This window comes from Myotis myotis, unplaced genomic scaffold, assembly GCF_014108235.1.
Source record: "Myotis myotis isolate mMyoMyo1 unplaced genomic scaffold, mMyoMyo1.p scaffold_m19_p_14, whole genome shotgun sequence".
NCBI lineage: Eukaryota > Metazoa > Chordata > Mammalia > Chiroptera > Vespertilionidae > Myotis > Myotis myotis.
The window spans coordinates 14,399,210-14,422,447 of NW_023416318.1; the positions used below are offsets into that span (position 1 = coordinate 14,399,210).

At 42.1% G+C, this 23,238-nt stretch overlaps 1 protein-coding gene across 1 annotated transcript in view; it reads right to left on the reverse strand.

Moving 5' to 3' along the window:
• Positions 1–7,790, reverse strand: part of ANTXR1 (ANTXR cell adhesion molecule 1) — a 215,766-nt gene extending 207,976 nt beyond the window's left edge. The window contains exon 1 of the mRNA XM_036334285.1: positions 7,294–7,790. Coding sequence (XP_036190178.1) covers positions 7,294–7,445 — 152 coding nt within the window. The 5' untranslated portion in view covers positions 7,446–7,790. The remainder of the gene's footprint in view (positions 1–7,293) is intronic.
• Between the last annotated feature and the right edge of the window lie 15,448 nt (positions 7,791–23,238).

A 23,238-nucleotide genomic window follows, 5' to 3' on the forward strand; every position in this document is an offset into this window, starting at 1 on the left:
TATATCTAAGACTTATAGCTCCAAACTCTTTTCTATGATAGAAGACTCTTATCTCTTGACCTCTCATGACTATTCCCTTCTTGCTTACTCAGGCCAAAGCAGTGAATAATTATATGCTTGCAGAAGTGGCTTTTGATGCCCACCCATGTCTGGCTTTCTTCTCCATTTAAGTACATGGAAGAATGACATTATGTTCATCTTCTTTCCATGTGACTAGTTCTGACCAATGGGTTGTGAGTGGAAGGAGGCATGTCACTTCTGGCTGGAGCATTTCATTGCCAGCCAGAGACCCTCTGGCATTTTCTTCCCTTGCAGCCTAGGGAAACAGGCATCGAGAGGGAGTCTCCACCAGCCTGGCTCCCCGAACAACTAATGAGCAGATCCCTGCTGACCCTCATCACATGTAGCTAGGCAAAGTTGATAACCTGGTTGTTTTGTGTCATTGAGATTTTGGGGATTGTTTGTTACCACAGCATAACCTTACTTACCCTGATTGATTCAATGTTCTTTTGCAAGTTAAGAATCTTTTTATCTTTGTGCATAGATCATGAGTCAGGCTTGGGTTTGAGGTTGAGTTTCATCACTTAGAGTGACCTTGAGTAACTTTTCTAAAACTCAGTGTCTTCATGTGTCAAATGATGACTGTACTGACCTTATGTGGTTGCAAAGAGGAAATGGGATCATACAGGCAAAGCACTTACCACAGTGCCTGGAAGCTAACAAGGGCTCAGTAAACGTTACTTGTTATTTCTTCTTGATGTTGATCTAAACTTTTCTCTGCCAGCCCCCTCACCCAAATCCCCATTGTAGCCTCTAGCTTTGGCTGCCTGGAGTCCTTCTAATGTCCTTCTGCCTAAAAACTAAGAAGTCTGGGACTGCTTCTTGCTTTTTTTTTTTTTTTTTTACATCCCTTGCAGCTCTCAGAACAGGACATTGCTTGCAATAGGCATAGTGTTATCCATGCCTTTAACAGATTACATATTTGTTATTGGAATTGAGAGATATTTATGACAAGTGAGCGAGAGAATAAGCTCAACCAAATTGAAGAAATCTAATTACTTTTTTTCATTATGAACCTGGCATGTTTGAGAAACATGTGAGAAATGTTCACATATTCACTTAGTCTTTTGTTGGCAAGTAATGGCTGGGAGAGGCGAAATCTAGTAACTTGGTCATACATAAAAAAGACAAACATTCTAAATTAGCATTTATGTGACAGCCAAGTCTCACTAAGGGATGCCAGAGTTTGTTCCTGGACCACTGGGAGTCCTTCAGCATTTGGAGATAATTACAGGTTATCTTAGGACGGGTGCCTTCCTCCAACACTCCTGGGTTCTATTCTCAGCTTGACACTGAGTGTTACCAGGTCTCCACAGCTAAGGAAACTGGAGCTAATTACTTGACTGATCCAGACAGAAACACAAAACAAAAGAAAAACACTTTTGCCTTATTTTTGACCCATATGCCAAACCTTCCAACCTGTAGGCAGTTCTAACAACTATTACCTGGCCTGATAAGTCCTCTCCAAACCTAGAAACTAATTGGAGGAACATTTAAAACTAACCATAGAATCCATCTCAATAACACACACACACACACACACACACACACACACACATTCCTGGCCCCTGAACACTTTTTTTCTTGATGCCTCTTAGAATCATTATTGTAGCATTTTAAAGGTGCCTAGTAATGAACTCTGTTTCCCTTATTCAGAGCCAATGTCACATTTTCACTACCCAAAGTTCTCTTCCAAAGCATACCTGAAAACAAGCAACCGAATCGGTGTGTTTTTACACATTGACAAGGTTGAATTTCCCTTCTCCATCAGGTTCAATCTGAACAAATCACTAATTTATTTGACCTTTAAGTGCATCATAATCATCCAATCCATCCCTCCAGATCTTGGAAGCATCTTTGTGAGTTAGGGTGGGGGTGGGGGTAGGGGTGGGGGGCAGGGGATTCAAGTCCTAAAACTTTCAATCAAAGACAGCTGACTTAAGAACAGAGTGGTAGTTCTTCAATTAAGTATATTAATTGCCTTATACACCATCATTTACTGAAACTCTGATGCAGGGATTTTTAATTCCAGGAATTCACCCAGTACCTCTACTTGTATTGACATGTGCTTCCCATTATGACCCAACTGCACTGGGCAGTGATGAGTGGAAAGAGCTGGACTGGGAATCGGGAGCAGACATCGTCTCAGCTCTGTCATGATCTAATCCTAGATCCTTGGGTAGTTCACTTCACCCAGTGAATTGACAAAGGTTGAACAGTTTTCTCATCTGTAAGTTAAGGATGGTAGTGCTTGTTCTAGTTACCAAACAATATTGTTTGGCACATCTGTGAGATGGCATAAGTATTGGGAGAGTTCAGTTCTGACTCGAAAGATTTCTTTTATAAGTTAGTAGTTGCGAATCCAGAAGGTATTTTCCCAGAAAAACAATACTATACCTGGTAGTGAGGTTCCCAGCCTAATGTTATAAAAATCTGTTTAATGACCATGGTCCTGAAGTATAACGCATAGTAATGATAGCTCATTATGACAGGGGATTATCTAGTGGTGGGTCCTGGGCTTGGAACTCTGAGTGGCAAGACAAGGTCCCCTTGTGTGGGGTTAAAGGAAAGAGAAAATTGGTGCTGGACAAAAAGGAAGTGGCAGAGGGAGGGGTATGGAGGCTCTAATGGCGAAGGAGCACCTGGTAAGCCTGTGGGGGGCCTTTACAAATGTAGGGATTTATTGGGTGATAGGCTGTGGCTTTGGCAAGTCCTATAAATAAAGCTATTCAGTGCTTACTGTCACCCTCCAGCTCAATGTCTCCTCCATTCCTTCTAATCTCCATGCCACCATTCTAGTTTCAAAGTTTTTAGGGCACACATGAATATAGCCAGCACTTCCCTGAGACACACAGTGAAGAATCCCCTTTTTCCATTTAAATGATGAATAGCTCTCTATAAAGCAGACCGATATATGATACATAAATACACAGTGCAGTAGCAGAAGAGCCCTGTGAGAGGGAGGAGAGGTACAGTTATGTCTGTGTATTGGTCAACGGAGTGCGTTAATCTTAGCGGACCCGCTGGAAGACTTAAAGGAAGCTCCTTGACTGTTTTTCTCTGGATAAAGGCCTTTCAACTCTGACTTTTCAAATCCCTGATTGAATTTCCAGCAATCTACTTTTCCTGACTGTAACCAGAAAAGCATGTTTAAATGAACATGAAATTCCATCAGTATAAAGCCTTGTGAAGCTCAGTCCACCAACCCCATCGCCAAAGCCGCTAATAATGCCCTATTGTGTTACTGTGGTAGCCTAGGTTGTCATTATAAAGTCTTTTGCTCCTGTTTGAGAAAACATGACGTTCCATTAAATGTATAATCTGGGTTCCTTCCAGGCCAGAGATGCATCCTGCTTAAAGCTGAAATGAGCCGAGATTCAATGTCATAAAAAGAGAAGAGAACCATCCACTGGGAAAAAGGGAGTTGAGGGGTGGGGAGAAGAAAGGTGAATTCAGGGCCCTGTGACCCACTGGTTTCAGCCTAAAGACAATGTCTTGCTGGACAAAGGACCTTAGAGGCCCCAGGGCAAAACAAGTTAGCTTTCCTTCTCTTTCTGCTCTGCTGTGGTTGGGTGCTGGACAGCACTAATTGAGGAAGTTCTTATCTGTGAAGAGAAGACCATGTCCTTAGGGCTCACCCAGGGGCCTATTAGCTATCACTACCTTTTGGCCATCTCCTGGCTCTGGGCTCCACAATCTGAGAAATTTCCCCGGATGCAGATGGCAAGCTAGATCTTGGCTGGGAATCAAGAGCAGACATTGTCCCAGCTCTGTCATGATCTAATCCTAGGTTCTTGGGTAGGTCACTTCATCCAGTGAATTGACAAAGCTTGAACAGTTTTCTCATCTGTAAGTTCAGGACAGCAGCGCTTGCCCTAGCTACCAAAAAGTAGCTGTCCTAGCAAGTTTTTCATTCAGCACCACTGCATCCCTCACTTCAGGCAATAGGACAACTAAAGGAAGTCAGAGGGGTCCAGGTAAATGTAAAGTAGGTACCTGTAAAGGTTTCCCCACAATTTGTTTCCCAAAGCAGTTTTGGGTCCATAATGACATGGTGCACTTAGAAATTTATTCCAGGATTATATGTGGAATAAGCAGCATCCTCTACAATGGTGAGAGGCTCAGAGCTCAGCACACTAGTTAGAGATCTTCCTCACACTTGAAATGATTTTTTAAAAATTCAAAGTAATTTATTTTTGTTGAATATAAAGGTAACATGTTCATTGTCACTTTTGAAAATTCAGAAAAGCATAAAAACAGAATTCAAAAATATTCTAGAGAGAAATACTATTACATATTGGGCAAATATAGGCATCTGTTAAGCTTTTTTTTCAAAGGCAGAATTATAATGTATATAATGTTTGGTAATTGTATTTTCACCTAAGAGTGTATTATGAGCATTAACTATTTTTCCTAAAACATCTCACATTTAGTTAATGTTCAGCTTTATTTACAAATAGCACTGCCATGAACACACATATATAGGCACTTCTATGTGACTCTTGGATTTTTTTCTTTAGGATATGGAATTGCGAGATGAAAAAGCAGAAACCTATTTTTAAAAAGCATTTGATACATGTTGCTAAATTATATTCTTGTCTTCACTATCCAATATGGTAACCATATGTGGGCTATTTAAAATTAAATTAATTAAACTTGAAGTTCACTTTCTCAATCACACTAATTACATTTCAAGTGTTCAACAGCCATATAGGGTTAGTAGCTACCATATTGGACAGCACAGATAAAGAACATTTCCAGCATCACAGAGAGTTCCATTGCACAGCACAAATCTAGAAAGACTGTACAAATTTATATTTTCCTTAGTAAAATACGGCAGTGCCTACTCTTACAAGTTGGCCAACACTAAATATTGTTATTCTTTTTTAAAAAATTGCCAACTTAATACAAATTATATCTTGATTTTTCATTTCTTTGCTTACTAATAAAGTTGAACTTTTAAATTTATTTGCCTTTGATACATATTTTTTGTGAATTATTTATATAGTAATTCCTATTTTCTATTGGGATGATCTTTTAAAAACTGCTTTTTAAATATATTCAAAGAGTAATTTGCATTGCAAAAGTTTTTACAACTGGTTATTATCTTTTATTTATAGCATTTTTAACTTATAGAAACTTAAAAAATTAATATATTTAAATCTATTTATAGTTTTCTTTGTTGTTTCTGCCCTGTTTTAAAAACTATAAAACTAAGATTATAGTAATATTCATCTAACATTTATTCTAGTTCTTTCATCACTTCATTTTAAACATTTAAATTTTCAATCCTGGAATTCATTTTGGTATGTGGTGTAAAGTATAAATATAACCTTTTCTTTTCCCATGTTATCAGCCATTGTTCAAGAATCATTTATTTTAAAACAACAAATTAATTCCCACTGATTTGAACTTCCTCTAAATGCTTACATATCCTTGGAGCTATGTCTTGATTTTCTACTCTGTTCACCTATTTTTTGGCTTTTACCATTCTTTTTTTATTAACTTGCTTTACAATACATTTCAATATTCAGAGGTATAAGCGTTTCTTCACTATTCTTTTCCTCAACATTGTTTTAGATCTTTTGCCCTCCCCCCCCAAGATAAACCTAGAATTATTTTGTTAAAGTCCTCTCACCGCCAAAATAAATTCATTCAGAACTTTGATTGAAAACTTGAATTCAATTTATAAATTGATTTGGGGAGAATTTATGATCTCTACAGTATGGACTGGAGTACAGTATCTCTACAGTACCATTAAGGGACATGGTGATTCTGTCCATTTTTTTTCAAGGTTCCCTGTATGTCCTTCTCAATTGGCTTTAAAAAAACCCCACAATGTTGTTGTTGTTTAAAGCTCAATGATGGATCTCTGATTCCAGACAGTCTCTGAACCTGTGAGCTGGTGCTCCCAGCCACTAGAACTAACAAAAGAAATTCCATTTCTTAACATTGGAGTATATTTTCAGTATCCACCTTCTCATAAATCTGCAAGAAAGATCTCACTTTTCATCCAAAGAATCTGGAGTTCAAAACAGCCTTTACGGAAAAATCAAACTCTAGGGGCAACTGCAAAGCACATTTGGTTTCTAGCTGGCCAGCTTATTCTGCAGGACTCTTTTTTCCAATTCCCAAATACTTTCCAGTCTGTGAAATTCATCTCCCCACCACTGTAACAGCAAGCGCCTCTCCTGGCGCTGGGGAGCTCACAGTTCTTCAGGAGCAAGTTCTTCTCTGAGGGGCTTTTTATTGTAGAAGTTGTTTATTAGTAGGCAGCACGGAGATTCCTGGAATGCCTGCTGCTTGGCAAATCTAAGGGGATTTGGAAAGTGTTTAATTGATCAGAGTTCCGCTCTCCCTTGAGCACAATCCAGATGCCTAACCACTATCCATTCTCATAAGAAACCAGGGCTCCTGCACCTCCCTGGTAGCCCTCCAGTCAAATCGCCAAGAACTTGAATTCGCCTGCATCAGTGGTTCTCGAGTCCCGGGCTGTTTATTACCCGCAGGGGACTTTTGGCAACGTCTGGAGACATTTTTGGTTGTCTCCACTTGGGGACCGGGGGCGGGGGAGAGTGGGAAAGAGGGAGGAGGAAGGGGGAAGAATGGAGGAGGGGTGGTCCTGGCATCCCCACTTGGCAGTAGTGGGTAGAGACCGGGGATGCTGATAAACACCCTACAATGCACAAGACCGGCCCACAACAAAGAATTTCCCAGTCTGAGGCTCCATAGTGGGGAGACTGAGAAATCTCCCTGTATTTCCACTAACTGCCCAGCCAGCACGCATTATGTTATTAGGAACAAAGGTGATGCATTAAGTAGGACAGCGTTTTTTAAAAGGAGCCGGGAGACTTTGAACAGCCCACGCCTGACGTTAGAGGTGCCCGAAAGTTCTGCCTCCCCTAAGCAAGCTTTTCTCACTGAGGTTTCTGCAGCAAATGAGAAGGATCGGCAGAAACGTAGTAGGTCAACAGCATCCTCACACTCCCTTGCACACTCCTCGGTCACGGAAAGCAAGGCAGAAAAGTTCGTCTCCCGAACCAGGAGGGCCACCTCCCCTGCGGACGCCGGCAGCAGAGGATGGGAGGCGCGCTCCGCTGACAAAGGCGCAGCGCTGGGTCCCTTTCGGTCCCTGGGCAGGCGCGCCTGTCCCCAAGCCACCCTGCCAGCAAGCCCAGCCCGGGAGGAAGCATCATCAGCTCAGCCTCGTGTGGAACAACTGAGGGCACTTACTTGTCCAAAATGAAGTACAGGTCAAATCCCCCGTAGCAGGCGGGACCCCCTTCCTCCCTGCGTCCCCCGTGCCCGGCGCAGATGAGCACAAAAGTGGCCAAAGAGAGCCACTTGAAGCCAATGCCGAGGGCTTTCGGCTCCACGGTGGCCATGACCTGCAGCCCAGGGAGAGGGTAGGGTCCTCTCTTTCCCACGCTCCTCGAACTCGCCAGGACCCTCAGGGACGCGCCATCCGAGGGGCCCTCCTCTCGGGCCCTTTATTCCCCCACGCTCTCCCGAAACTCCCCGGAAGCAATTGTCTGGAGGAGTTCAAGGTTTTCCTTCTGGTTTCCGCTTCGATTCTGTTTCTAGGTTTCAGGTTTCAAGAATCCCAATACTGTACTCCGCTTTTTTAAAGGGGCTGCTCTGACTCCGGCCCGCCGGGCGCTCCCGAGGCTGCGCTGAGGTTTTGCAATTGAAGCAGTTCCGTCCAGACGGTTCTTTGTCCCAGATTTTAAATATTATGGGGTGGGTTTTCAAATTGTTCTTGGTCGGGGGAGTGCTTTGCCTTTACTCCCTCCTCTCTGCCCTGTTTCTTATTTGGATGGGGGAAGAAAGTCCAGAGGGTGCCACCTTGTGGCCCAAGATGATGAAAGCGCTCTTCGGCGTTCGTGAGAGCGGGTTTTCCTTTTCTCCCTTCCCTTCCCTTCCCTTCCCTTCCCTTCCCTTCCCTTCCCTTCCCTTCCCTTCCCTTCCTTCCCTTCCCTTCCCTTCCCTTCCCTTCCCTCTTCCCTTCCTTCCCTTCCCTTCCCTCTTCCCTTCCCTTCCCTCTTCCCTTCCCTTCCCTCTTCCCTTCCCTTCCCTCTTCCCTTCCCTTCCCTCTTCCCTTCCCTTCCCTCTTCCCTTCCCTTCCCTCTTCCCTTCCTTCCCTCTTCCCTTCCCTTCCCTCTTCCCTTCCCTTCCCTCTTCCCTTCCCTTCCCTCTTCCCTTCCCTTCCCTCTTCCCTTCCCTTCCCTCTTCCCTTCCCTTCCCTCTTCCCTTCCCTCTTCCCTCTTCCCTTCCCTTCCCTCTTCCCTTTCCTCTTCCCTTCCCTTCCCTCTTCCCTTCCCTTCCCTTCCCTTCCCTTCCCTTCCCTTCCCTTCCCTCTTCCCTTCCCTTCCCCTCCCCTTCCCTTCCCTCCCCTTCCCTTCCCTCCCCTTCCCTTCCCTCCCCTTCCCTTCCCTTCCCCTCCCTTCCCCCATTGCTTCTTCCCTATTTTAAATTCTTTCCCATTCTGAGTCTAGCCTCTCCCCCACCCCGGCCCCTGTCCTTTTCTTCTCCTTTGCTGGGTCTTCTGATAATCACTGTAAACATTGGATGAGAACTTATTTCCTCCAACCCCAGACTGGGGCCTTTGCAAACAAGTCACTGTGCAAATTAAGCAGAGAAGAACGGGGGCCTTTGTGATCCTAATCACCCAAGTGACTTTACTGTACTCTTAGCGCAGATCATGAAAGAGACTGTTGGGGCCCAGTCATGTGGCTGAGAACAGCATGAACAGTCCCACAGAGAAGCCTGCTCCCTCCCGGCATGGAAAGACTGAGCATTCTGCATTATCTCCATCTCCAGATTTTAGAGATTCTGTGGTAATTCTTTTCAGCCTATGAACTCTGACCTTTTTTCACCCTACCTTTGATGTAGGACAGAGGAAATAAATAGCTTACAAGGGTATGGACCTTTCGAATAGTTTGGGACTGGCAGGGACATCTTGTGTAGCCTTTCTAAAGTGAGAGGTCCTCTTTAGAGGGACCCCTGAGCCCCAGTTCCAGGCGGGAGTCCTCAATGCATACTCCTTTTTCAGGACGATTTCTCCAGACACACATCTTCCCCTCACTTGTGACCCTCTAAGTCCCTCACTCCCCGATGTGACCATCCATGGTGGTTCCCCCACCTTATGTATCATGGAATCCTACTGTCTTGGAATAACCCATTGAACAATAATTTTGTTGTCACAAGTTTTGAAGATTGTAATGCATTGCACTAGCCTTCCTCCAAAATGTTTCTTATTGCCTAGTATTCACTCACCACCGCCCCGCAAACTGAATAAGACTGATCCGTGTGCAATTTATAATATATGGCAGAAAAGAAGGTGTGTAAGTTCTGAGGTTAGGTCATTGTGGTTTCCTTCTTGCTCTCTTGGATTACTGGCTCAGGAGGAGAGGGGCCCACTGCCATGTCATGAGGTCACCCAAGCAGCCCTATGGGAAAGTCCATCTTATATAATAAAAGGGTAAAATGCAAATTGGCTCTAATAGCAGAAAGACTGGGAATGACTGGTCACTATGACACACACTGACCACCAGGGAGCAGATGCTCAATGCAGGAGTTGCCCCCTGGTGGTCAGTGCCCTCCCACAGCAGGAGCTCTGCTCAGCCACAAGCCAGGCTGACGGCTGCCAGTACAGCAGTGGTGGTGGGAGCCTCTCCCACCTCCTCAGCAGTGCTAAGCATGTCCGACTGCAGCTTAGGCCTGCTCCTCGCTGGCAAGTGGACATCCCCCAAGGGCTCCCGGGCTGCCAGAGAAATGTCTGACTGCCAGCTTAGGCCCAATCCCCTGGGGAGCAGGCCTAAGCCAGCAGATGGTCATCCGCCGAGGGATCCCAGACTGCGAGAGGGCACAGGCCAGGCTGAGGAACCCCCACCCAGTGCACAAATTTTTGTGCACCGGGCCTCTAGTGTAGCAATAAACTGAGATCCCCTGCTGACAGTCAGCAACAATTTTCCAGCCACGTGAGTGATTCATCTTGGAAGTGGGTTCTCCAGCCCCAGTCAAGCTTTCAGATGACTGCAGCCCTGGGCAACATCTTGGCTACAACCTCACAAGAAACCCCAAGTCAGACCATTCGCTAAGCCATTCCCAGCTTCCTGACCCCCAGGAATTATGTGATAATGAGTGTTTACATCGCTGTAAGGACACCATTATTGAAGAGAGGTGGGAGCACAGTTCTCTAAGGGGGAAGGAAATTCAATATAAAACAAAGTTGTGCGGAATGGGAGAGAGAGAAAGAGGCTCCCCTGGGACAAAGATGATGCTTTATCAGGCAGAGGGATAGTTAGAGGGATTCAGGCACTTGAATGTCCACCTTCCTCCAATATTCTAGAAAGAGACCTATTAATACATGCTAACCATTCCATAGATCTTAAGTCAGCTCTACCTTCCTTTCCCTTTAGTTCAGAGAAATACATTCCAGACACTTCTTCTAATTGTGTCAGCCTCACTCACTATGGGGAGGTATCATCCAAATATGCTCATGAAGTGAATTTGACATTGAGCTATGGATATAAAAGGTTGAAGCAAAGCAAAGATATCTAGAGTTTATAACAGGTAAATGAAGCCCCTAGTGCAGCGGTCGGCAAACTGCGGCCCCTTGAGTGTGGCTCTTCCACAAAATACCACATGCGGGCGCGCACATACAGTGCGATTGAAACTTCGTGGCCACACTCAAGGTGCCAAAGAGCCGCATGTGGCTCGCGAGCCGCAGTTTGCAGACCACTGCCCTAGTGCAGTGGTTCTCAACCTTCCTAATGCTGTGACCCTTTAATTCAGTTCCTCATGTTGTGGTGACCCCCATATTCATTGTTACAAATTGAACATAATTAAAGCATAGTGATTAATCACAAAAACAATATGTAATTATATATTTGTTTTCCAATGGTCTTAGGCGACCCCTGTGAAAGGGTCGTTCGACCCCCAAAGGGGTTGTGACCCACAGGTTGAGGGCCTAGTTGATCTCAATGTGGAGGCTCAGCAGATCTGCGAGAGGAGATATTCTTAGGTTCCTTGAATTGGAAACATTTTTCTTCCATTGTTGGGATATAGCAGCTTTATAATTAACTAGAGGCCCAGTACACGAATTTGTGCATGGGTGGAGTCCCTTGGCCTGGACAGCCATCAGGGGTCATCTCGGGGCTGCCGGCTGCAGGGAGGGACCATGGGAGGTTGGCCGGCAACGGGAGGTTGGTTGTGGGAGTGCACTGACCACCAGGGGACAGCTCCTACATTGAGTGTATGCCTCCTGGTGGTCAGTATGTCATCATAGCAACCGGTCGTTCAGTCAACCAGTCATAATGGTCACTTAGGCTTTTATATATATAGATTAGTGCATGTAGGGAAGAGGGAGAGAGGTGGATGTCACTTGAGGTTGGAGGAGGGCGGGGGAAGAGTCTCCAATGGATTCCTGCTTGCATTTCCCAGCTTAATTTTACAGCTCAGAGATATCCCTTATGCAAATGTTACCATCTTCTCAAGGGACCCCTTGATGCTCTGATTGGACTGAGGATGTCTGGGTTTCTAACCCTTTCCAAGGACCCCAGTGTTTCTGGAGATTAATTGGCCTTCCCAAGGTCCATAGAGATAGATATATGAGTGTTGTAAGAAACTCCTCTGTCTCTCAAACTCAAGTCAACAGAAGAACAATATAAATGGTGATGTTGGGGCTATGGATTGATATTTTTGAGGTTGGAGAAGCACAAAGGCAAATCGAATACACATGTGGAACTGTTTGAATGATAACTTGAAAGTCAAGGCAGGGAAGAGATTCTTGGAGGGAGAAGTAGTCAACCGTGCCTACTTGTCAACAAGTAGGATGTGAAGAAGATAAGCCCTGAGAAAATTCCATTGATATGACACAAGTGTCATTGTGTTACCAAAGAACCTTGCAGTGGAGTAGTACAAGGGATGTTAGATTGCATTGGGTTACTGGAAAGGGGAACTTCTCTTTCAAGAAGAGAGAGGGGTTAACTTATAAATGTTTTATATGCTACTAGGAAGAACCCCAAGATATCTAAAGATGCCAATGACTCACTCGCCCTTACTTTCCCCCCACTCTTCAACAGATGTGACTGAGCCCCTTTTGTAAAACTATCTAAAACAAAGTTTGCTGTTGTCAGGACATCTATTCTTCCTAGAGTCTCATTGGGTACTAAAGCACCACTTGTCTGGGTTCTTGGTAAAACTTCGGAAAATGCTCCAAATAACACAGACTATCCAAGAAAACTTGGGGGAAATTTAAAAAAAAAAAACAACTTCCTTTTAGTTCACTGGTTAAGGAAATCGCTCTAATGTGCTTTTTTAAAAAAAATATTAAATATATTTGTATTGATTTCAGAGAGGAAGGAAAAGGGCGAGAAGGATAGAAACATCAATGATGAGAGAGAATCATTGATTGGCTGCCTCCTGCATGCCCCCTACTGGGGATCGAGCCCACAACTCAGGCATGTGCCTTTGACCGGAATCGAACCCAGGACCCTTCAGTCCTCAATCTGATGCTCTATCCCCTGAGCCAAACCAGCTAGGGCAAAAACTTGGGGAAAGTTTTACATAGAAATATTTGTCCACAATATGAACAGATCTGACACTCCCCATCAAATTTGTGTCAATCAAATAGGTCTAGTGTTTGCCAAGTTCTTGGAAGTTCCACTGATACTTGGGTCATGGTGGTACCATGGAGCCTTCTAAGGCAAACCATTATTTAGTAAAAATAGTCTCTTTTCATTGTTATTAGATTTCCTTCATGCTTGTCCTTCATAGAACCACCATTTGTAAGAAGTCAAGAGAGCATTCCCAGAAACAACTTATCATCTGAAAAAACAGTTTCTAAAGAATCTGAATCAGTTCAATAATGGCTTTTGGCCATAGGAAAAGTGGAGGTACTGGTAATAACTTTAAGCCCAGAGGCAGAACCATGGTCTAGGCTCGCAGTGGTTCTCAACCTTCCTAATGCCGCGACCCTTTAATACAATTCCTCATGTTGTGGTGACCCCCAACCATAAAATCATTTTCGTTGCTACTTCATAACTGTAATTTTGCTACTGTTATGAATCATAATGTAAATATCTGATATGCAGGATGTATTTTCAGGGGTTGCGACCCACAGGTTGAGAACTGCTGGTAGAGAAAGATATCTTAATGGCATCTGAGAGCCCAGGTCATTCACAATTTTAGCCCAGAGCCTGGTTGAACCCAACATTCTATTAATAACCTTATCCAGAGCCCAGCCCAGTCTGGCTATAAAATAAATGTAGTCCAACACATTCCTTGATTTAATTTAGGGCATTTAAAATCCCACCCCAAAGCCCTATTAACCCAAATGAAGAGATAAGACTCACTTAACACAGCCACAACTGAACTCTGATTATCCAAAAAAATGAGCCAATTTCATAGATAAGTCGATGTCAGCCCAAAGACAAATTCTCAGTTCGAAACCCAGCTCAGCTAAATCCACAAACCATCTCAGTCTATCCTAAACCAAACCCAACACAATATGAAGTTTAATCACCAGTTTCCTTATAGCCCAAATCCAGCTAGAATCTAGCCAAAGCTCAAAGCCTACCACAGCAAGTCTAATGAAGAACACATTCCTACAAAGACTCAGACAAGAGAACAATATGTAACTCATACCAGCATGTCCTAAAAAAATACATTCCAGATCCTCAGAAGGAAAAGCCTTGATAACAAAATGTTCATTTCATCTAAAACAGAGACCAGGCCAATCCAATCCAGAGCACAGACCAGGAATGAAATGGACAGCGCAGGGAATTGACAAACCTAGGGTTTACAAACACCTAATGAAGTCTATTTCAGACAACTCAAGACTAGCACAAAGCTAAGTCCAAGATCAGTTCAGCCTTTTTTCTGTCCTGTTCTGCTCAACTCTGGGATATTTAAGTACATCTAAGACCGGGATCTTTCTCAGAGACCTCAGACCAGTTTACAACTTAAGATACCAGAAGAAAATCTACTTAGACCCATCAAACCCATAACTTCTTCAACGCTTTGGCTAATGTGTCCAAATCCAAACCCAGAAAGAGCAGTGGTTCTCAAAGTGTGTGATGGGATGTGTGGAAGAGGCACTGAGAAGGTGATGGCAAGGAGGTTTGCTAGCTCTGGAATAACCAATGGAGCTTTTTTAAGATACATATATTTGTAGCAACCAGGAACAGATGCGGAGTTTTCAGGAACATGTGTAGTTTAACACAGCCTTACAGTGGCCAATTTTTTTCCCTTATGCCTCATACACTCCTCTTCTCTGATCAGTTCTATTTAAGTAGACAGAAATAATGGTAATTTCCATGAACTCTTTGATCACTAGGCAGGACAACAGACTAACTGTAGAGTGATCACACATCAGGCCATTTGGGGCAAAGCACAGCTCCGCCATTACTAACTGGGTGACTGGGCAAATGACATGACCTGTCCATAACACACCTTCTTATCTACAAAATGGGGATAATAATATTACCTACCTCATTGTGTTGTCATGTGGTTTCAGTGAGATAAGGTACGTCATATGTGGCCCTGAGGAAACATACAATGGATGTTAGCTTTCATTGTTATTGGGGAATTGTGGGAAATTGCATGTGAATTTCTTCTAGAGATGAAAAGAATAAATTTAAAAGAACAACTTTCAGATTGTTTGATTTTTCTAATAACAGTGAAACAAGACTGCTTCTGTACCATAGACATTTACATTGTTAACTTTGAGAAATGCAACGATGAAGATTCTGGAACTACTGGGAGTTGATGGTTTCCTAGGACTCAGGCAAAAAACAAATAGAAAACATACTTTGGGACTATCAATAATCTATTGGCAGCATTGCTTCTTCTGTAAGCCAAGAATGCTAGATAGCTAAACTCTAATGAAATGTCTGAGAAAATGGTTATATTAAAGAGATGCTTCTTTCTGACACTGTATTTTCCCCAAAATCTAATATTATAATCTAACAATTTTGAGATACAATAATCCATTAAAATCTTTATTATTTGTTAGCTTAATTAATTAATTAATTCAAAAATAGTTTTTGGATATATACTATAGAGTAGGCCTTGACCTTACACTGAAGATAAACAAAATGAATACAACACAACTTGAGAGTTTAGTTGGGAGACACAAATGCATAAGCAGGTATTGGGACAACAGTGTGGTGAACTTATCTTCTAGAGGAAACTCAACATGTCCCCTCTACCCCATCATGTTAATTCCAAGGAGAAGTAGATCTGACATAAGGGAATCCTCAATGACATGCAGTTGGAACATAACTCTTTGGGATGGCTTGTCCCAGAATGTGAATGAGTTAAGACATGACAAGTACCTCTTCCTGCTATTAACAAGATACTCCTTCCCTAAGAAGATCCAAAAGTGATCAGGAGGGAGCAAATGGCAAAGAGAACAAGATCTGGACTACTTAAACTGCCTCCAGTCTTGGTGGAAGGAATTCCCAGGATCCTTTTCCCTACTCATAAACCACCATGGATCATCAGGGCACTGAAGGGCTTGGGGGCTAAGCTATAGTTAGCAACAAGGTATGCATCTACCTGATAAGTTTGCCTCGAAGCGCTGACACTTTAGCGAACCGCTTGAGCAGCAGTTAGATCTGGGTGAGTTCTTTGTAACAGATTTTCAGGCTCCATTGAGCATGTGTCCAAAATGGATGTCTAAGAAGCAGGCTCACCCTGGAATCTCAAATATAACAGCATTTCCCCTTACAGTGGCCAAAGTAACACTGATAAAGTGATTTGTCATTCATTATGAAGGGGCCACTATGTCTCCTGATATAGAATTGATTCTTGAAGCTAGAGCAGATGCCTTTAAAAATAGGCAGAGTTCAAGGTGAGGATGGTGCTGATACCCAGGCTTTGTTTTCTTCTCTATGATATTCCCACTCAGGGTTGAGGACTGACTTGGTATGAAATCTTCATCACAGTCATAAATTTAGGCACTTAGAGTGTGAGTTTAATACATAGAAAATAGTGGAATCAATCAATAAGTACATAAAGACACTAAGGGCCCCTATGGCATAGGGGAATTTTCATCTTGAGTGAAAATGTAGGAAAAACCCAGTGGAATTATTACAAACCTAAGAGCCAACAAGGAATAGACATGTCCAGAACACTGTCCTTTGGAAATAAAATTTGCTCAGAGACAGATGAAAAACCTCATGTGATAGGTAAGAAGACTTTAGAATTTTGTGTCTGAAAACAGAAACTATAAAACTGAAGCATGGAATAATGGGACCGACTTAAAATACAATTCTTAATCATGCAGTCAATTCAGGAACTCTGGGAAAGAGTAAGAAAAAGAAAGAAAATCATATAAATTCAGTAAACTCTATGCATATGTGATAGCATTTTTCAAATATTTATTCCACATATGGATAGTTCCCCATTAATCATGTTCTCCTAATATGAAATTAAAAAACAAGAAGCACAGTTTTCTAGTCTTCATTGTTGTTACAGTTCAGGCATATACTGGAGGTCTTACTATGTATCTTTAGTTAGATTACTTTCTTTCTCTCTGAGATGTCTCTGTATCTTTTCTTCAAAATTTCCAGTATATTCTTCTTAAGTCTCTTTTTGTTGTTAATCCTCATCCAAGGATATTTACCATTGATTTTTTTAAATATATATTTTAAAAATATATTTTTATTGATTTCAGAGAGGAAGGGAGAGGGAGAAAGAGATAGAAACATCAATGATGAAAGAGAATCATTGATCTACTGCCTCCTGCATAGCCCCCACTGGGGATCAAGCCCCTAACCTGGGCATGTGCCCTGATCAGGAATCAAACTATGACCTCCTGGTTCATAGGTCTATGCTCAACCACTGAGCCACACTGGTCGGACTTTCCATTGATTTTTAAAGAGAGTGGAAGGGAGGGGGAGAAACACAGAGAGAGAAATGTCGATGTGAGAAAGACACATGGACTGGTTACCTCCCACATGCACCCTGACCAGGGCCTGGGATCGAGCCTGCAACAGAGGTACATGCCCTTGACCTGAATTGAACCTGGGACTCTTCAGTCCATGGGCTGACACTCTATCTACTAAGCAAAACTGTTTGTTTCATATTTGATACTGGCATTTCATATTTAATTGGGAAATTAGAATCCAGAAGACATTTACATATGTGAATCTTACACTCAGGAGCAATGAGTAGACTGAAGAGCTTTGGAAGTGATGAGCATATACCATAAGTTGAAACTATGAATGTGCTTGCATAGCATGCTGGGTTAAGTGAATACAGTGATAAGAAATGAGGGTTAAGGATGGAGTTCAGGAGAACATCAGCATTTTTATACAGTTTGATAGAGAAAGAGGAATCAAGAAGGGAAATAAGACATTTTCTAGAAAGAAATTGTCATGAGTATCAATTGGGGTGGAGAAGGTAAGTATAACAGAACTGAAATTAGATTTAGCTACTAGAAGTTTTGTGGTGACCTTTATAAAAGGATCTTAATGGAAATGATTCTAGAAAAAAGGGAACATTCATAGAAAAGAAAAGAACTCTTAGAAATTAAAGTACATGGATTGGGGGTTGGGTGAAAAGGGGGGAAATGATTAAGATATACAAACTGCCAGTTATAAAAACAGCCATGGGAATGTAAGCACAGTACAGGGAATATAGTCAATAATATTGTAATAACTAATATGGTGTCAGATGGGTACTAGACTTATTGGGTGATCACTTCATAAGTTATATATATGTGTAATCTGTGAATGGTCCCACATCCCGAGTGGTTCAGGGTTCAGGATCTGGAGAAGGGACTGCATGCAAATGAAAGAGACGAGACAAGAAATAATAATTTGGAAATATTGGGTCCAGGCAGGCAAGCCCAATGCAAGAGAAAGGACTTCCACTGGTGCCCAGGCCTTGCCAACCTTTTATTCAATTTTGGATATACATCTAGCTCTTAAGCAGGTAATTGCAGTAATAGACAGACTATCTTAAAGGTCAGTACATATTAGAAAGATTTACTCTGAGACTATTGGTCAGGAAATAGCTTGAGCCCCCACTGTCTGGACTAAACAATCGGTGCATAGCTCTGGCCCTTGCCAGGGAATCAAGGTTCACCAGCATTCGGGATCCTTATTTACACTTCTCTGATAGTGAAGACAATGGGTGGCTTCCTGCATCAATCACTATGTTGTGCACCTAAAGCTAATATAATATTGTATGTCTATTGTAATTGAAAATACTTTAAAAATTTTTAAAAATAAATGAGTTTAAAAAATTGAAGCACAAATAGTAAAATTGAAAAAATTCAACAGAATAAATAAAAAGTAAGATTGAAAACACTGTTTTCGGGGAGTAAAACGATAAGAAAAAGGTGAGGAGGAAAACATATGCTAAATAATGGACAAGTGCAGGAGGTCCAATATGTGAATAACAAATTACAGAATGTAAGAACATAGACCATAAGGAGAAGAAATCACAAAGAAAATTTCCTAGAATGAAGGACAAGAATTTCTAGTTTGAAAAGAGCTCTGATTGTCTAAAACAAGACCTAAAAATAGATCTCCAGCAATCCCCTTATTAAATTTCAGAGCATTTGGGACACAGAGCAGATTTCATGAGACTCTACAAGGAAAAATGAGGTCAACATAGAGGAATAGAATGGCCTTGGATTCCTCAACAACAATATTTGAATTTAGTAGGTAATGGAGCCTTCAAACTTCTCAAGAAAAAACAATGTACAACCCAGAATTTTATACACTGCCAAACTATCAATGAAATGCCAGGATAGATTAGGACAAGTTCAGACATGCATGATCCAAAGAAATTTACCTGCCATAAATATATTCTTGAGATGATGCTGGAGGAGTTTCACCAAAATGAGGAAGTAAACCCAAAAAAGGAAGACATGATACCAAGGAAAAAAGGAACTCACCTGTGACAGTTAATTTTATGTGCCAACGTGGCTAAGCTTTAGTGGTAAATCATGTGGTCAAACACCAGTCTAGATGTTGCTGTGAAGATATTTTTTAAATGTGATCAACATGTAGCTCAGTAGACTTTGAGTAAAGCAGATTAGCTTCCATAGCGTGGGTAGGCCTCATTCACATAGTTAAAGGTCGTAAGAGAAAAGATTGAGGTGCCCAGAAAAAAAATATGCCTCCAAACCACCTTAGGACTAAAGAGCTCAATATTAACTCTTCCCTGGGTCTCCAGCCTGCTGCCCTGCTCTGCACATTTTGGACTTACCAACCTCTACAATTGTACAATTCCTCTCTCTTACTCTCTCTTTCTATGCATCCTATTGGTTCTATTTCTCTGGAGAACTCTGACTAATGCATCAGCTCAGGATAGAGGCAAAGAGAATTCTTAGATGGCAGCGAAGTGATGTTCTAGGATAACAGGCATGGAGATGTTTTGGAGTGCAGCCAACCCAGATGGGAGAACAAAGGCCTCCTAGAAGGATTCTGCCACTGGGGAAAGAGAAATTGATAGCTACCTCAATGTGATTGACAATATATCCACCTTTAAAATACAAAGTCAATGGATAATGTCTGAGCTTGATGAACCAAAATATAGCAATGTGCATATCATTTAGAAACATGGCAATGTATAAATGTCAGGAGAATTACCTAAAGTAGTTATAAGGGGTGGGACTGGGAGCTGTGGAGAATGGTGGGGCAAGGAATGTGAAAATTTTGTTCTAAGACTTTTAGGCAGTTTGATTTTTAAACTATGTGCTTTTATTATTTTGAGTATAAATTTGCAATATTTTTTAAAATAAGAGGCTTCATATTTTGCTAAAAATTCTGCTAAGGAATTCTGCAGTTGTTTTATTATATTGGGCTATTAGCACAAAGGTATGCCAGGTTGTCTTTAAAAGTAACAATCACACGGGCTAGATATCAATACTTGGAGATTTTTAAAAAATATATATTTTATTGATTTTTCACAGAGAAGAAGGGAGAGGGCTAGAGAGTCAGAAGGGTCGATAAGAGAGAAACATCGATCAGCTGCCTGCAACCAAGGTACATGCCCTTGATTGGAATCGAACCTGGGACCCTTCAGGTCTATCCACTGAGCCAAACCGGTTAGGGCAATACTTGGAGATATTTATAAAATAAGGCTAAAAATTAGAAAAGGTTGAAAATAAACAGAGCACAGAGTAATTTATAAACATTGAAAGAAACACCAAAAATCATATATACACATATGTATACACAAAATATATTATATATATGTGATTTTTAGTGTTGTCTTCAATGCTTATAAATTACTACATGCTCTATTTATTTTAATATATGTGTACATATATATGTATATACACATATAAATGTATACACAGTTATAATTAAAATATAAAATAATGCTTAATATTAGGAGAATGATTTAAACTTTTTGGATCATTAATCATTAACAAAGTGGTATATTACATGGCCCTTAAAATGAAATACATGAGCCCAGCCGTCATGGCTCAGTGGTTGAGTGTCAAGCTATGAACCAAGAGGTCACAGTTGATTCCCGGTCAGGGCACATGCCTAGGTTGTGGGCTCGATCCCCAGTGAGGCCATGCAGGAAGCAGCCAATCAATGATTTTCTGTCATCACTGATGTTTCAATCTCTCTTTCTTTTTCCCTTCCTCTCTGAAATCAATAAAAATATTTTTTACAAAAGATGAAACACTTGAAGACTGTAAAACATGAATAGTGTTTCATATTATTACATGAAAAATTCGGAATATATTGGTTATGATGGGGACTATGAAAAATATTCAGGTGGGTAAGAGCTCAAAAGTAAATTTTACAAATCAAGTAATGTTAGAAACAAAGAGTAGATTAAAGGAGACACAATATAACAAAATAACTGTGAAGCTGTGAAGAGGTGCTAGGTCAGATGAGGGAAAGAACAGATAAGGTTGAATTGAAGGAGATTTTTGTGTTTGCTTGTTCCTGGGATTTATTTTTTTTAACTTAGAGATGAGTGATGAAAGGCGGGAAGGAGAGAGGTGGGGGTGTTGGCATGAGGGGGAGGAAGGCGGGACTTAGAGCACAGAGGGAAAAGGTGAGCATGGACCAAGGAACTGAAATACTATAAGACAGGAATGCTCCTAGGTGGTCACAGGTGCTGGCTTTCATTTAATACTCACAGCAACTGTGATTTCAATATCACGGTCCTCATTTCATGAACGAAAGCCTGAGGCTCAGAGAGGTCAGATAACTTTCTTCCAAAATCTGTGTGCTTGTGAGCAATAGAGCTGGAATGCAGACTGTACTTACAGTATTTGCCTGTGCTCTTTCCCCCATGTGACCTTTTGAGACAGTGGGAAGGATGTTGACAAGTCTGTAAGTGGGAAGATGAGGAGTTGAAGAAGTTTTGAAAGACTAAGTTTAAACATGATAATCCTTTTTGTGCGATTTTCTTGCATTACAGGAGTTCCTGGGAACTGGATCCCCCGGATTCCATTAAAAACACAGTGGTTGGCATAACAAAGTACTTAACTCAGACATTTCTTTATTTTACTGTGTTTGTATCATCAATTTGCAGACTACCTAACTGTTTTAAATAATGACCGTCTTATATTTAGGCAAGGGGATGATGAGACTTCTTCCTTTGCCCTATGTGAAGACTAAAGATCCTTGAATTCAAAAACGGGGGTGCTGTTCCCTTTACTGTAAAATTACTTCTGCAGAGCATAGGTACAAAGCCAGAGAACAGGGAAGCCACTTGAATAACGGTGTTGCAACTGCATTTTGTTTCCAAGAATGTTGGTGGGTTCCTGTGGACACCCCCTCCCATGCTTTGAAGGGTGAGACCTCAGAAGAAGGGGGAGCTGAGATGCTGCCAGCATGGTCGGGCAGTCTGTCCAGCTGCATATGCCTACCCACAAGCCTGTGTTCCTTGGAGCTTGTGAAGTAGCGGAGGTCAGTGCAGAGTTCCAGGGAATCAGACTCTCCCAGTGCCTCTTGAATATGACATTAAGTATGTTTGGGGTCAAAGGCAAAGATTATCTACTAGTCGGAAGCCCAAGGGTCAGTTCAGTCCATCTGAGGCGGAGTCTTCCTGAAGGTGGAGGAGGGGAAATGCACCTGCGTGCAGAACTCGGGACTGCCATCCCCTTTTTACCCCTGGGAGGACTTAAACCTGCGTGTCTACATCTCCCCAAGTCGCTGCCAATTTAATCCTCACACCATGGACACCTGCTCCATCTTGAAGTAAAATGATCTGGAGAAGGAGCTGAACAAATGCTAAAACCTTTATCAAGGGGCGTTGACAGTGCTGGAAAGGGAAGGCAGGACCAGCACCAAGAGTGAGCTGGGATGAGTCTGAGGGTGACAGGGAAAATTGTAGAGTTGCAGATTCTCTGTCCCCTGGGGTCCTGCATGGCTCCAGGGGCCAGTAGAGATATTAGCATTGGTTAGCTAATTCTGGATACTACTACAAAATAAACCACCCCAAATGTAATGACTTGAAACAATAATTTATTATCATTGCTCATGGTTCTGTGGGTTGACAGTTCAGATAGGCATTTCTCACTCGGGGTCTCCCATATGGTTGCAGCAAGATATCAGCTGGGCTGCAGTCATCCAAAGGATCAGGTGGGTTGGATATTCAAGACGGCCACTCACATGGCTGACAGTTGATGTTGGCTATTGGCTGGGAGCTCAGGTGGAGTTTTTAATTGTAATATGTATATGTGTCCTCCCCATGTGGTTTGGGGTTCTAACAGCGTGGAGACTCAGTTTCTACACGGAGTGGTCCAAGATTGAGCATCCCAAGGGACTCAGACAGAGGGGGCAAGTCTGTGTATGTCTGACCCTTGAAAGTATCTGAACATCACTTTTCCTTCTCTCTATTGGTCAAGAGAAGTAAATGAGGCCGGCTTATATTTCCGGGGCAAGAATTAGATTCTACTTTTCTATTCCAGGAAAGGCATGACTATGTAGTGAGGTAAAGGACTGATGGAAGCCATATTTTAAGAGTCTACCGCAGCCTGAATAGACTTCAGCCAGAGCATGACAGTGGTGGGCCTGGAATGTATGTATGCAATGGAGTGCAACAAATGGTTATTAATGCTTACTATGCATCAACATCTTTGCACACATTATTATATGTAACTAGGGGCATGAATTCGTGCACCTTGAAAGGAACTGTGGGCCACAAGGCTGAGGTGGGCATAGGGGTAGGTCTCAGCCCCTC